Source organism: Cetorhinus maximus, chromosome 17 (genome assembly GCF_964194155.1).
Source record: "Cetorhinus maximus chromosome 17, sCetMax3.hap1.1, whole genome shotgun sequence".
Taxonomy (NCBI): domain Eukaryota; kingdom Metazoa; phylum Chordata; class Chondrichthyes; order Lamniformes; family Cetorhinidae; genus Cetorhinus; species Cetorhinus maximus.
In genome coordinates this window covers 68,464,515-68,479,977 of record NC_135895.1, presented here as the reverse complement: position 1 = coordinate 68,479,977, position 15,463 = coordinate 68,464,515, and the positions used below count along the sequence as shown (strand labels likewise).

Below are 15,463 nucleotides of genomic sequence, written 5' to 3'. Positions count from 1 at the left end.
GATGCAGTGGCTTGCTGGGCCATTTCAGAGGGCAGTTAAGAGTCAACTACCTTGTTGTGGAGCTGGAAGATTTCCTTCCCCTAAAGATGTTAGTGAACAAGATGTGTTTTTACGACAATTCAGTCACCATTATTGATAGTAGCTTTAATTCCGGATTTATTTAATTAACTAATTGAATTGAAATTCACCAGCTGCTGTGTGAGATTTGACTCCTGTCTCCAGATCATTAATCCAGTCCTCTGGATTACTTGTTGGTAACATTACCACTATGCTACTGACCCTCTTTATTGCTGTATAATTTTGAAACCAGTTACACATTTAAACCCAGTTTTGATATTTAAGTTCTCGATAGGAACATAAGAAATAGTCGCAGGAATAGACCATATGGCCCGTTGAGCCTGCTCTGCCATTCATGGCTGATCTGCCTCAACCCCACTTTCTCACCTGCTATCCATATCCCCCGATTCCCTGCAAGATAAAAAGTCTATCTCAGCCTTAAATATCATCAACAGTGAAGCATCTACAACCCTCCGGGATGGAGAATTCCTAAAATTCACACCCTTTTAGTAAAGAAGTTTCTCCTCATCTCAGTCGTAAATGGTTGACCCCTTATCTTGAGATTGTGTCCTAGATTCCCCAACTGGAGATATGAGCCCTCAGTGTCTACCCTGTTGGGTCCCTTTAGAATCTATGTTTCAATGAGATAACCTCTTGTTCTTATAAACTTCAAAGAGTATAGGCTAGAATTTACTCAGCCTCCTCAACATAGGACAACCCTGTCATCCCAGGAACCAATTTAGTGAATCTTCATTTTACCACCTCCATTGTGAGTATATCCTTCCTTTTGGTATGGAGACTAAACTGCGCAAACTATTCCAGGTGTGATCTCATCAAAGCCTGTACAATTTAGCAAGACTTCCTTATTCTTGTATTCTAATTCCTTTGCAAGAAAGGTCAGCATGCCATTTACAGAGGTGTTTGGAATTACTTTGATCCCTGATGCACTGAGAAGTGTGATACTGATTAATAACAGGGAAGTCCATGACTGATTTTGCTAAAAACAGTGATTCTGATGTCGATAAATTTTCCCCAAGATTCTGACTCCTGACCACTTTCCATTAACCTCTGTTGTAAATGCATGCATGGATGCAAACGTGAGAATAGGGTTATGTTTGATAAGGGCGTGTACTCTAAATTATTTCTTTTGATTCTAGCTTCTACTATTTTTAAGGTATGTTTAAACTATGGTTTTTATTGATGTCAGCATGAACCTATCCTGATTGGAATATGGAGAAGAAAATTACTTGCTGATAAACCATCCCAATGATTCAAATGCTTAACAGTTTAGAAACATGATCTGCACCATAATTAGATCAGTGTCTTTGAATTCACTACCTGGCGTATTTTTTGTATGATCTGTATTTTTACTATTGGCCTTAAAAAAAAACTAAAGAAATAACACCATTTCTTCTCAAGCAGATTCATTTATATTTCTGAAGTATGAATTTCATAACAGAGTGCTGGCCTCTCTTGTGATGTGGCTGCTCCATTATTTTGAGGGCAATTCTATACATGCAATATAAACTGCAGTTATTTTGATTTTGTTGTTTCCTAGTTTCTAATAGTTAAGATTTTTTTTTTTAAATACTGTCAAGCAGCAGACTAAGCAATATTGTGGCAGGCATAATCCCACTGGATAAAAGTGTCTGCAATCACAGATTTGCTGGTAAGACCAGCATTTATTGCCCTTGAGAAGGTGGTGATGAACTATCTTCTTGACTGCAGTCCATCTGGTGTAGACGCAGCCACAGTGCTCTTTGGAACTGAGTTCTAGGCTCTGACCCAGATAGTAAAGGAACAGCAATATAGTTCCTCCAAGCCATGATGGTGTGTGGCTTTGAGGAGAACTTGCAGGTGGTATTCCTATGTGTCTGCTGCCCTCATCTTTCTAGATGGTAGAACTTGCAGGGTTGGAAAGTGCTGTCGAATAAACTGAGCATGAATTATCACCTAAATTGGAAATCTCGTTCTGATTCCATAGGATGACTGCTCTGGGAAATGGAAAAACATCATATTTGTCCAACAGGTATATTTTCAGAGATTAGGGCTGAAACGCATTATTAGGCCCAAGTTCATTGATAGGAGCAGTACAATTGGCTTCCTTATCCAACGGATAGGGAAAATTGACCATGGCCATTGCTACTGATATCACCTTAGGTTGAACCACCAGTTCGAGGAGCCACCACTGTCCTGATGGATATTGACTGAGAGAAAATGGTGTCAAAATTTGCCAAATGGGTCACCGAGTTAATTCATTAGGAAAACAAACTAAGCTGCAACAACAAATTGATAGGATGGGAAAGTGAGTAAAAAGTGGCAGATGGAATTCAGTGTCAGTGAGTGTGAAGTGATGTTTATTTTCCTGTTAAAAATACAGCAGCCATTATTATTCTAAATGGAAGTAGGCATAGTGCTGTGGAAAAGCAGAGGGTTTTGGGAGTTTAAGTTTGCAGGATTTGAAGCAGCACCTTTGGTTGATAAAGTCATGAACAAAGCAAATGGAATTCTAGGTTTCATCACAAGATATAGTCTAAGCCAAGAAGTAATGATAAGATATATAAAACTTTAGGACCTCAGTTAGAATTCTGTGTGCACTATTGAACTTCAGTATAGAAATATTGTTGAGGCATTAGAGAGGGTACAATGAACATTCACTAAAATGCTGCCTTATATGAGGAAATACAAATATGATGAAAGACTTGGAATAAAGTAGGTATTTTTTCATTAGAACAAAACAATAGGAGATGATACAATTGAAGTTTAAAGTTATGAAAGGATGGAACTGGATAACTTGAATAGAGATCCTCTGCAGTAGCTGAGGGGTATAGAACAAGGGGCCACGGATAAAAGATTAAATGTGAGAGATTTAGAACAGAGGGCAGGAGAAACTTTATTTCCTTATAGTTAAGAGGCTGTGGAATTCTCAGGTGAGAAGTAGCACATCCCTAACTGAAACTTCTGACAGGCAGCTTGTAGAATCCTGCACACCCGGAAGATATTTCTTCTCTTCAGTCAAAATTTATATTTTGCACACAATTTATGAACATTCAAAACCTGTAAACTCATTCATTCCTGGTTTGACCATTCATACATGCAATTTGCTCTTCTATACTCTCTAAACTTAGTCTGGTGTAAATGTTGGAATTTCTGGAACAGCATCTTTTGCTCTCAATATGCTGTCATTTGCATACACGTTTTGAGAGACTGATCACATCCTAAGTAGGTCAAACGCTACAGGTTAGTTGGATGTTTAAAGTTGAGTTAAATTTCTAGAAATACTAAAAATCTTTATGGGGACACCAGAATTTGTTTTATGAATTGAATTTCAGCATTTGAGTTAAACAATTCTCCTGTTGAATTTTTTGTAATTTTAATTTTCAGGCTTAAGGTTTGTTGGCTAATTAATGAGAAGAGCCTTACTTCCTTGGTCACTAGAAACTCGTAGAAAAATTATACGGCAACATTGCATTGAAGTACGACCTCCTGTGATAACTAGATGCTTCTAATTGGTCTATGTGCACTATTGATGCAAACATTATAACTTAATCAAATTCCTATCTTAACCACTTTTTCAAACCATGATTTATGATATAAATAGAAAATAATGGAATAGCTCAACATGGCTTTAGGAATCTGGAAGAGAAAGATGGGATTAGCGTTCCATGGGTGACCCTTCAACCAGATTGCTGCGGAAATCCCATCTGATATTTGAATCTATTTTTCTCCTTCTTCCATTTTTAAATCTGAACTGACCTGTGCATTTTTTTGACTTTTTGTTATCCCTTGATTTATAACAGGTTATTTAGTGATTATGCATTCCCAACCTGGAACCTTGGTAGCTGGTAACATGGGTCAGAGATTCTGTTTTACCATTATATTGCAAAATTCTGTGAAAATGTATCCAACAATTTTGAGTGCAAGAGGTTGCAAAAGGTTTCTTGTTATGGTCAATGCTCATGTTCAGTAATTCTTTCCACAGGTTTTGGAGTGGCAGAAAACAAGGCTACGATGATGCTTGTATCAGGAATTCCACTTGGACCCCCTCGCCTGCCGTTATTAAAATGCAGTGAAGAGAAACAAGCAAAAATATTGGCCAAACTGAAAATCCTGGGAATATTGACATGAGCACTCCTAGTAATAACGGATGAAATTTAAACTTTGGATACTCATGTTATTATGTATTATGATTATTCAGTTTTCTTCCTTACTATTATCTGTTAGATACAAGATAGACCAAGAAAGTGTCTCAAAATCACAGAATTGTTGCTGCATGGAAGGATGCCAGTCAGCCTATTGTGTGTACCAAATCAGTGATGCACCTAGTACTAATCATCCACTTTCTCCCTCTAACCCTGCACGTACTTCGTTTTCAGATAATCCAATTCTTGAATGCCCTGATTAAACCTGCCTCCTCCACAATCAGGCAGCGCACACCAGTTGCTGCGTGAAAAAAGTTTTCATGTCTCCATTGCTTCTTTTGCTAATTACCTTAAATCTGTGCATGCTCATTCTCGATCCTTCCACCAGTGGGAAAAGTTTTTCCCTATCTGCTCTATCTAGACCCCTCATGATTTTGGAAACCTCCATCAAATCCCCTCTCAACCTTCTCTTCTCCAAGGAAAACAATCAAAACTTCTCCAATCTATCTACTTAACTGAAGTTCCTCATCCTTGGAACCATTCTCGTGAACCTTTTCTGCACTCTCTTTAATGCCTTCATCTTTCCTAAAGTGTGGCTTGCAGAACTGGACCTCAGATGAGGCCAAACCAGTGTTTCATACAAGCTTGATATTACCTCATTGACCTTGTACTCTCTGCCCCTATTAATAAAGCCTAGGATACCATATGTTTTATTAGCCACGCTCTCAGCCTGTCCTGCAACTTTCAATAACTTATGTGCATATACACCCAGGCCCCTATGCTCCTGCACCCTCTTTAAAATTGCACCTTTTTATTTTATATTGTCCCTCTGTTCTTCCTACCAAAATGAATCACTTCATGCTTCTCTGCATTGAATTTCATCTGCAACTTGTTCATCCATTCCAACATGCCTATGTCCTTTTGAAGTTCTACACTCTCCTCCTCACAGTTCATAATGATTCCAAGTTTCATGTCATCCACAAATTATGAAATTGTGTCCTGTACACCAAGGTCTAGGCCATTCATATATATCGGGGAAAAGCAAGAGTCCCTTGTGGAATTCCACTGCTAACCTTCCTCCAGTCTGAGAAACATCCATTAACCACTACTCTGTTTCCTATCACTTGGCCAATTTCATATACATGTTGTTATGGTCCCTCTTATTCCATGAGCTATAACTTTGCTCACAAATCTTTTATGTGGTAGTATCAGATGCCTTTTGGCAATCCATGTATACCCCATGGACAAGATTACCCTCATCAATCCTCACTTGCTGCTTCAAAAAAACAGTTTGCCCTTAATTAACGCACAAGTACCCAAGTGGCTATTAATTTTGTCCTGAATTATTGTTTCTAGAAGCTTCCCCACAACTGAAGTTAAACTGACTGACCTGTATTTGCTGGACTTATCTTTACACCCTAGTTCAAAAAAGTGTAACATTTGCACTTCTCCAGTCCTCTAGCACCACCCCTGAGCCTAAGGAAGACTGGAAAATTATGGCCAGTGCCTCTGTATTTTCCATTCCCACTTCCCTCGGTATCCTTTGATGCATCTCCTCTCACCCTGGTGCCTTAGGCTGTCTGTTCTTAAAAGTTGCTATCAAATACCTCCTCACCAATTTTACACCCTTCATTTGTCTGAATTGCCTCCTCTTTCACCATGACCTGGATGGCAGCATCTTCCTTGATAAAGACAAATACAAAGCATTCATTTAATACCTCAACTATCTCTGCTGCCACCATGCATAAATCCCCTTTTTGGTCCCTTAATGGCCCCATTCCTCATTTTACCACCCTTTTACTATTTATATGCCTATAGAAGACTGTTTGGGGTTCCCATTTATGTTAGCTGACAGTCTCCTCTCTGTTAGCTTCTCTTATTTTCTTTTCCACTTCTCCTCCGAACCTTCTATATTCAGCCTTGTTCTCAGTTGTATCATCCGCCTGACATCTGTCATAAGCATACTTTGTCATCTTCATCTTCAGCTCTATCTCCTTTTTCATCCAGAGAGCTCTAGATTTGTTTGCCCTACCTTTCCCCTTGTTGGGAATATACCTTGACTGTGCCAGAACTTCTTTAAAGGCAGCCCATTGTTCAGTTACTGTTTTTCCTGCCAATCTTTGATTCCAATTTATCTGGCCAAGACTCATTCTTAGCACTTTGAAGTTGGCTTTCCCCCAGTTAATTATTCTTAACCTGGCTTGTTCTTTGTATCCTATAGTTAGGCTGACTATGGAAAAGGACAATGATCACTATTCTCCAAATGCTCTCCTGCTGACACTTGATCCACCTCATTCCCAAAAACCAGCTCTGGCAATGCCTCCTTTTCTCATTTTTACTGGAAACATACTGCTATAGAAAAATTTTCTTGAACACACTCCAGGAATTCTTGCCCCTCTCTGCCCTTTACACAACTACTAACCTAGTTTATATTTGGATAAATAAAGTCCCCCATTATAACTACTCTATAATTCATGCGCCTCTCTAATTTCCTTGCAAATTTTTCACTCTACATCTCTTTGCACTATTTGGTGATCTATAGACTACATCAAGCAATTTAACTGCACCTTTTGTATTCCTTAGCTCTACCCAAATAGATTATTTCCTTGACTTTCCAGCACTGCAATGTAATGTTCTCAATCAATAGCACCACTTTTCCCCCCCCCTGTTCTTTCTTTATATCTTTCCTGAGCACCTTGTATCCAAGAATATTTAATGCCCAGTCCTGGCCTCCTTTGGGCCAAGTTTCTGTATAACCATAACATTGTATTTCCACATGGTAATCTACACCTTTTTAAAGTCTCCAATCTTATTTACCACAATCCATGCATTCACATACATGTGCAGTAACCCTAATATAGACTTTATTACTTTCTCCCTTACTCTGAACCCATCTAGTAACTTACTATTTACTACTTTAGTGCTATCCATCTCCCCTGGTATTCTGTGCACTTTGGTATTCCTCTATGATATTACCTCATGGTTCCCACGCCCCTGCCAATTTGAACCTTCCCCCAATAGCAATCAAAGTAGATCAGTCATGTTTTATTTTGTTACAATGTATTAAAATGATTGAACTTTACAGCCTTCTAAGCATGCCAAGCAATATAATGTGCTGTTATAACCAATGTTGCCTTTAATCTGTGTAGGTGGATTTCCAAGCAGCAGTCCCGAATGTATTGCACAGGGAACAAACAAGCCACTGACGGCCAATGTTCCCGTTATGACGCGCGCATACTCAGCCACTCATCGTAAAGGGATCACATAGTGCAACAAATAGGCCATGCGCAACAAAGGAATAAAGAGGGAACATTGATTATGTATCTTATTGTGGAAGTGTGATGGCTGAAGAATCATCCCAATTTGATAATCCTGTAACCTTTGTACCCACAGTTTAACTGAGGACATAGTCTTCTCTATCTTGGCAGATTTAGAGCACTACCCCACGGTTGAGTAAAACACAGTTTACCAAAGAAGAGTCATTTTCGACTCAAAGCATTAACTGTTTCTCTCCACGGACGCTACCTGACCTGCTGGGCAGAAATCCCCCCCACCACCACCAATCGGGGGGTTGTGTGGGAGTGAGCGTGAACCCGATTGGCACCCCCAATTGGGTGCGCGCAGCTATTTTACATGGGCGGGCCAATTAAGGTCCGCCCAGCGTGATGCACACCCAGAAGCGCTGAGTGCTCCCTGTGCGGGTAGGGGTGGGGTGGGGGGGTGGGGGGGGGAGGAAGATTCCCTGAGTCGGGGCCTGTGCTCTTTCGCGTGTAGAAATCTCCGAGGCGCAGAGGTGCCTCAGGGAGATTAGTTTAAGTTTTGAAAAATGGAATAAAGGTTTTAAAAAAAAAAAAAAATTTAAGGACATGTCCCCTCATGTGAATCTGTCACATGAGCTGGGACATGTCCATTAATTTTTTTCAAAAAATTTTATGTAATTAATAAACCCTTCATGAAACTTCATCCCGCCCGTGGATGAGGTTTCATGAAAAATGAAGGTCGCCAGGGCTCTTTGCCTGCCCGCCAACCTTAAAGTTGGATGGGCAGCATTCTTAACAGCTTTAATTACCTACCGACTCCCACAGCTACCTCGACTACAGCTCCTCACACCCCGCTTCCTGTAAGGACTCCATCCCATTCTCTCAGTTCCTTCACCTCCGTCGCATCTGTTCTGATGACGCTACCTTCAAAAACAGTTCCTCTGACATGTCCTCCTTCTTCCTTAACCGAGGTTTTCCACCCACGGTCGTTGACAGGGCCCTCGACCGTGTCCGGCCCATCTCCCGTGCATCCACCCTCACGCCTTCTCCTCCCTCCCAGAAACATGATAGGGTCCCCCTTGTCCTCACTTATCACCCCACCAGCCTCCGCATTCAAAGGATCATCCTCCGCCATTTCTGCCAACTTCAGCATGATGCCACCACCAAACCCATCTTCCCTTCACCCCCCCGGCGGCATTCCGTAGGGATCGTTCCCTCTGGGACACCCTGGTCCACTCCTCCATCACCCCCTACTCCTCAACCCCCACCTATGGCACCTCCCTATGCCCACGCAGAAGATGCAACACCTGCCCCTTCATTTCCTCTCTCCTCACCGTCCAAGGGCCCAAACACTCCTTTCAAGTGAAGCAGCATTTCACTTGCATTTCCCCTAACTTAGTCTACTGCATTCGTTGCTCTCAATGCGGTCTCCTTTACATTGGAGAGACCAAACGCAAACTGGGCGACCGCTTTGCAGAACACCTGCGGTCTGTCCGCAAGAAAGACCCAAACCTCCCTGTCGCTTGCCATTTTAACACTCCACCCTGCTCTCTTGCCCACATATCTGTCCTTGGCTTGCTGCATTATTCCAGTGAAGCCCAACGCAAACTGGAGGAACAGCACCTCATCTTCCGACTAGGCACTTTACAGCCTTCCGGGCTGAATATTGAATTCAACAACTTTAGATCTTAAACTCTCCCTCCCCCCCCATCCCCACCCCGTTTCTTCCCCCTCCCTTTTTTTTTTCAATAATTTATTTAGATTTTTCTTTTCCCACCTATTTCCATTATTTTTAAATCTAAAACTAATACCTTGTCAGTCTTTCCACCCCACCCCCACTAGAGCTGTACCTGGAGTGTCCTGCCATCCATTCTTAATTAGCACTTTTCTTAGATAATATCACCACCTTCAACACCTCTTTGATCCTTTTGTCTGTGACATCTTTTGATTATCTGCTCCTATCACTGCTTGCTTGTCCCTACAACCACCCCACCCTCAACTTCTCTCCCCCCGCCCCCCACCTTATACCAGCTTATATTTCACCCCTCTCCTAACTATACTTCAGTTCTGTTGAAGGGTCATGTGGACTCGAAACGTCAACTCTTTTCTTCTCCACCGATGCTGCCAGACCTGCTGAGTTTTTCCAGGTAATTCTGTTTTTGTTTTGGATTTCCAGCATCCGCAGTAACTTTTTGTTTTTAATTACTTTGTTAATGGTCTTAATAGGCGTTTGACAGTTTAGCGGGTGCACAGCCGATGTTCAGCTGCGCGCCTGCTGAACTGACAATCTAAATGACGCACGGTGACATCAGGACGCCTGCCTGACATCACCGCATGTCATTTTGCGAGTTGGCGAGCGGGCCCTGCCCCTGCTCGCCAACGGGAAAATTCTTCCCGCTGAATATTTCCGGCACTTTGTTTTTAATATCAGCTAACTGAGTACAGGCAGGGCATTAAATTTGGGATCTTCAATCTATATACTGAATTCTTGATTAAATAAACTTACTGAGGTATCTGGGAAGGCACTATGAAATAAAACTAAGAGTATTGTGCAAGTAAACTATACTGCTTTATTTTTATTGATGAAATTGTGAACTGAAGGAATTAAAATTTGATTTCTAATTTCCTACCCTCCTGATTCATACACTCTTATTTTTTTCAATTGCATTTTTGGGCTACGATGAAGTCCCTCCGTTCATGGAACTATGTTCCCCATGCAACCTTGCAAATGGCAAAATCACGAACAACAACATATTTTACAATAGGAGTCAATTAGATAGGTTCCAGCAATCCTCAAATTTTATGTTTAAAGGATCAAAGGCAAGAAAGACTATCTATTTAATAAGTTTAAAGAGAAATTTACTGGAGAAATGGTTTAATAAAACAAGAAAAATGTAAAATTTGTCAGACTTGTTGTACTTTGGTTGAGAATGGAAGTGGACTACAATTGGAAATTAAATCACAGCAACAAGGAACACCCACATGCAAACAATGGCAGACAACACATGCGCAATGCGCTCTTTCTACTACAGAAATGCATCATAGCCACCTTTTTTTTAAACATTATTTAGGCATTTTTTTTCTTTTTTCCAACATTTTCTAAATATGGCTTCTATTTTTTATTCTTAAAATTGCGGATAAGTGAATTTGGGCCTGCAGTGGTTGAGCTGGTGTTCCAAAGATTTTTGGGCGGATAAACAAATTCACAAACGAGGAAGTTGCAAATAGCGGGACTTTATTGTATTTGACAACATTTCACAATCTTGTATATTTTTATCCATGTGTTTTTGTATCTCTTGATTAAGTTAAATTTTCTCTTCCTCACCAACTTTCCACGAATTGACAAATAATAAAGCAATTGGAAATTTGTCTTTTTGTCCGCTGCAAACGGGTGACCTGTGATCTGAGGACACTGAGCTACTTGCTTTTACGTCACCGGTTTTCTATTATACTTATCCAGAAAATGTCAAATCAAACTCAACAATTTATACCAAGACAACGTAAATGAGCATCAACATGTTGGAAAACAAATTTCTTCCCATAGCAATACAGTTCAACTGATCATTCTAAACACCAATGCAATATTTAATGAAAAATCACCATTTACTTTAATTTTCTTCTGTATAAAACAGATAGCATATTGTGGCCAATGTGCAACTGTCCTGATGTGACATTTAGGGACATCATATCTTAAGACCTCACCCCACCATTAGGAGAAAAATAGTGATTGGTTGAAATAAGCACTTAGTTATGTTAAGTTCTTAGTCAAAGTTTGAATTATTGGAAATGAAAAGCAATGTTACTAGCAGAAAACCAAACAAGCAATCTTTTTTTTTGTTCAAATCTGCTGTTCATGGATGAGGAATGACCACACAACCAACTTTCAATGCTGTTTCAGCTTCTCCTTTCCTCACCCACTCACATTACTGTATATAATTAGAGATAATACTTAAAGCACACATATTATGCAAATCAAAGAAATCACTAAACATACCCATGAAATTAGATCATTCTATAATCCAGAGAATTAAGGGTGTTAGAATGCCTAACCATAAGCTGATATAAGTATTTACTGGAAACATAAAACAGTGATAATACAAGTACTTCTGAAATAAATTTATATTAACAAGCAAATGTTTTTAAATGATGTCCCCAATGCATTTGAATGTTTCTCTATGTTAAACATTACAAGTGAAGGTTGCTGTTTAAAAGATAATCCTGGCTTCTTTTATTAAACAATGACTAGGTGATTTAGTTTCTTTGTAATTTTAACTACAGAATGCTACAGAATGTGAGGACATGGCCCTGTACCTCCAATTCATTTTTTAAATGATGGTCTGCCTTAATAACCATGTGATGAAGTATTCCATGTTCTAATGTACTGTCAGGTATTGTCCACTTAGGATGTCACTTCTTCAAAGAAATTATGGTGTGTAGTCAGGCAAGATTAATCATAATGGAATATTATGATTGAGAAGGACATAATACAAAAGTAATAAACTGGCAAAAAAAAAGCTAATTTGAAGGAGATGAGAAAGGAGCAAACAATGAAATAGAAAAGCAGTGGGAAACATTTAAAACGGTGATCAATAAAGTCCTGGAGAAATATATCCCACCAAAGAGCAAGAACAAATGAGCCAGTGCTGACACACCATGGTTCAATATGTAAGGGCAACATTGGAACTTAAGAAAAGGGTATACACTGAGTACATGGACAATAAAGGAGGGCATACACTAGGTAAGTAGACAATAAAGAAGGGTATACATACACAACAAAGAAGAGGATGACAGAAGGGAATACAAAAAGGTTAAAGAAGTTTTTAAAAATTGGAAAGCAAAGAGAAAATGAAAAATTAAACTAATATAAAAAGAAACAGGGGCTCTACAGAACCACAAATAAAAGAAAAATCAGAATAAGAATAGGGATAGATCCACTCAAAGATTTGTTCGATGAATTCATAGGTAATGACAGCGAAGCGGCAGGAGTATTAAATATTTGCCTTGGTATTTACGAGAGAGATGAATAGGTAAAGGTGACATTAGAAGAAATCAAAGATATAAAGACATTTAAGATAGAAAAGGGGAGGTAGTTGATAAATTAACCAAACTTAATATTAAATCTCTGGATAGCAAGGCACTGGAAAAGATGCAATCCATCCGGCCCTGGCGATTTATCCACTTTCAAGGATGACAGTGCCTTCAGTACTTCCTCTCTCATTATGCTGCTTGTACCTAATATTTCACAATCCTCGTCTTTAACTAGAATGTCTGCATCGTCCCTCTCCCTTGTGAAGGTAGAGACAAAGTACTCATTAAGAACCCTGACCACATCTGCATCCAAGCATGTTACCTTGGGCATCCCTGATGGGCCCTACCCTTTCCTCAGTTATCCTCTTGTTCATAATGTACTGATAAAACATGTTTGAGTTTCCCTTGATTTTACCTGCCAATATTTTTTCATATCCCCTCTTTGCTTTCCTAATTTCTTTTTTTACTTCATCCCTGTACTTTCTATACTCTAGACTTTCTACAGTATTAAGTTTCTTGGGACTGTCATAAGCTTTCTTCTGCTTTAACTTACCCTATATGCTTCTGGATAACCAGGGGGCTCTAGATTTGACATTACCACTCTTTTCCTTTGTGGGGACATATCTCGCTTTTGAATGCCTCCCACTAATTGGTCACTGATTTTGCTTCGAGTAGCTGTATCCAGTCCACTTTTGCCAGATCACTTTCCAGCTTGGTAAAATTTGCTTTCCCTCAATTTAGAACTTTTACTCCTGTTCTATCTTTGTCCTTTTCTATAATGATGCTAAATCTAACTGGATTATGGTCACTATCTCCAAAATTTGATTTGATGATTCACCCATTGCTACTTCATCCACTTGCCCTGCTTCATTTCCTAAGACTAAATATAGATTTACACTCCCTCTCGTTGGGCTTGTACATGTTGGCTAAAAAAGCGTACTCTTGAATGCAGTTCAAGATTTTTGTGCCCTCTGTACCTTTCACACTGTTCATATACGAGTTAATATTAGGGTAGCCCCCAACTATTATTGCCCTATTGTTTTTACACTCAGAAATTTGCCTATATATTTGCTCTTCTATCTCCCCCTCACTATTTTGGGGGTGTAGTACACTCCCAACAGTGTAGCTGCTCCTTATTTATTTCTGAGCTCAACTCATATGGCCTCATTTGATGATTCATTTAATGTACCATTCCTCCTCACAGCGGTAATTGATTCTTTAACCAATAATGCTACACCCCCAACCGTTTTTATCTATCCTGCTTGAAAACTATATCTAGGGATGTTGAGCTGCTATTTTTGCCCCTCTTTAAGCCAAGTTTCTGTTATAGCAATGGTATCATGTTGCCATGTATCAATCTGTGCTCTCAGCTCATTGGCTTTATTTGCTATACTCCTTGCATTTATACATATAACTTTTAACACTGCCAAATTCCTGTGCTGTACACTTTTTAATCTTTGCTTCTTCTGGCTTTCAGAGTCACTTGCTAATTTTCTGTCTTCCATTACCTGCTCTGGATTTGTCCTATCTGAAACCGCCCTCAGGTTCCCATTTTCCTGCCAATCTAGTTTAAAACCTCCCCAACAGTAAACTAGTAAACCTCCCCATACAGATATTTGTTCCAGTCCTGTTCTAGACCGTTGGCTTGTACAGATCCCAGCTTCTCCAGAACTGGTTCCAATGCCTCAGAAATCTTACAAATCCTTCACCAGCTTTCTAGCTATGTGTTCAATTGCACAATTCGCCTATTTTTATGTTCACTAGCATGTGGGGTTGGGACTAATCCTGAGATTACTGCTTTAGAGGCCCTGTTTTTCAATCTCCTTCCTAGCTGTCTAAAATCTGCTTTCAGGACCTCATCCCCTTTCCTACCTAAGCCATTTGTACAAATGTGGACCACGACCTCTGGCTGTTCACTCTCCCCCAGAAAAATGCCCTGCAGCCATTCCATGACATCCTTGGCCCTGGCACCAGGGAAGCAACATACCATCTTGGAGTCACGTCAGATCACGTCTACAGCCACAGAAATGCCTGTCTGTTCCCCTAACTAATGAACCCCTATCAGTACTGATCTTCCTTTCTTCTTCCTGCCCTCCTATACAGCTGAGCCGCCCATAGCGTCACAAACATGGCTCTGACTGCGTTCCTCTGAGGAACCAATGCTCTCACCATTATCCAAAATGGAAAACTGATCAGTTAGTGGGACCCAAGGGGACTCCTGCACTACCTGCCTGGTTCTCTTGGACTGCCTGGTGATCACCCATTCCCTTTCTGCCTCTCTGCTCCTAAGCTGCGGTGTGGCCACTTCTCTGTATGTGCTATCTACGTAGCTCTTAGCCTCGCGGATGCACCACAGTAACTCCAGCTGCCGCTTGAGTTCCAAAACCTGGAGCTCAAGCTTCTGAAGCTGGTGACTCTTCCTGCACATGTGGTCATCTTAAGTCATTGGCAGCGTCCACACCTTCCCACATACTAAAGGATGCACATTCAACATGACGGAGCTGGCCTGCCATGCCTAAGCTTTACTTTACTTAAGTTAACTTTATTTTACTTTGGTTTACTTATATTACTCTATTGTACTTGACCTTGACTTTACTTCCCTCTTGCTTATGTTTCTTACTTAAATCTCTTTAATAATAATACAATTTTCTAATTTTCAGCTATTTAAAAACACTCCCTAACAGCAGTTTCTCACCAACCAATGAACTTATGATTTTCCTGTGATGTCACTCTGATTTTTTTTTGAAACTCTGCCAGCTCCCGAGTAGGACAGGTCCAGTTCTCTCTGCTCCCCAAAGATAAGTGAAAGCTCTGAGCCTCAGCCCCTCTTTTATCAGTTAGAGCAAGTCACAGGCTAGGAATCCTGCGGTGAGTAAATTACTTCCTGACTCTCCAAAACCTGTCCACCATCTACAAGGCACAAGTCAGGAGTGTGATGGAATACTCTCCACTTGCCTGGATGAGTGCAGCTCTAAC

General features: G+C 40.2%; 1 protein-coding gene across 2 annotated transcripts in view; it reads left to right on the top strand.

The window, feature by feature from the left end:
- Positions 1 to 7,281, top strand: part of npl (N-acetylneuraminate pyruvate lyase (dihydrodipicolinate synthase)) — a 69,904-nt gene extending 62,623 nt beyond the window's left edge. For both annotated transcript variants that reach the window (XM_078561390.1, XM_078561391.1), the window contains exon 12: positions 4,040 to 7,281. In XM_078561390.1, coding sequence (XP_078417516.1) covers positions 4,040 to 4,185 — 146 coding nt within the window. In that variant the 3' untranslated portion in view covers positions 4,186 to 7,281. The remainder of the gene's footprint in view (positions 1 to 4,039) is intronic.
- Positions 7,282 to 15,463: the final 8,182 nt, after the last annotated feature.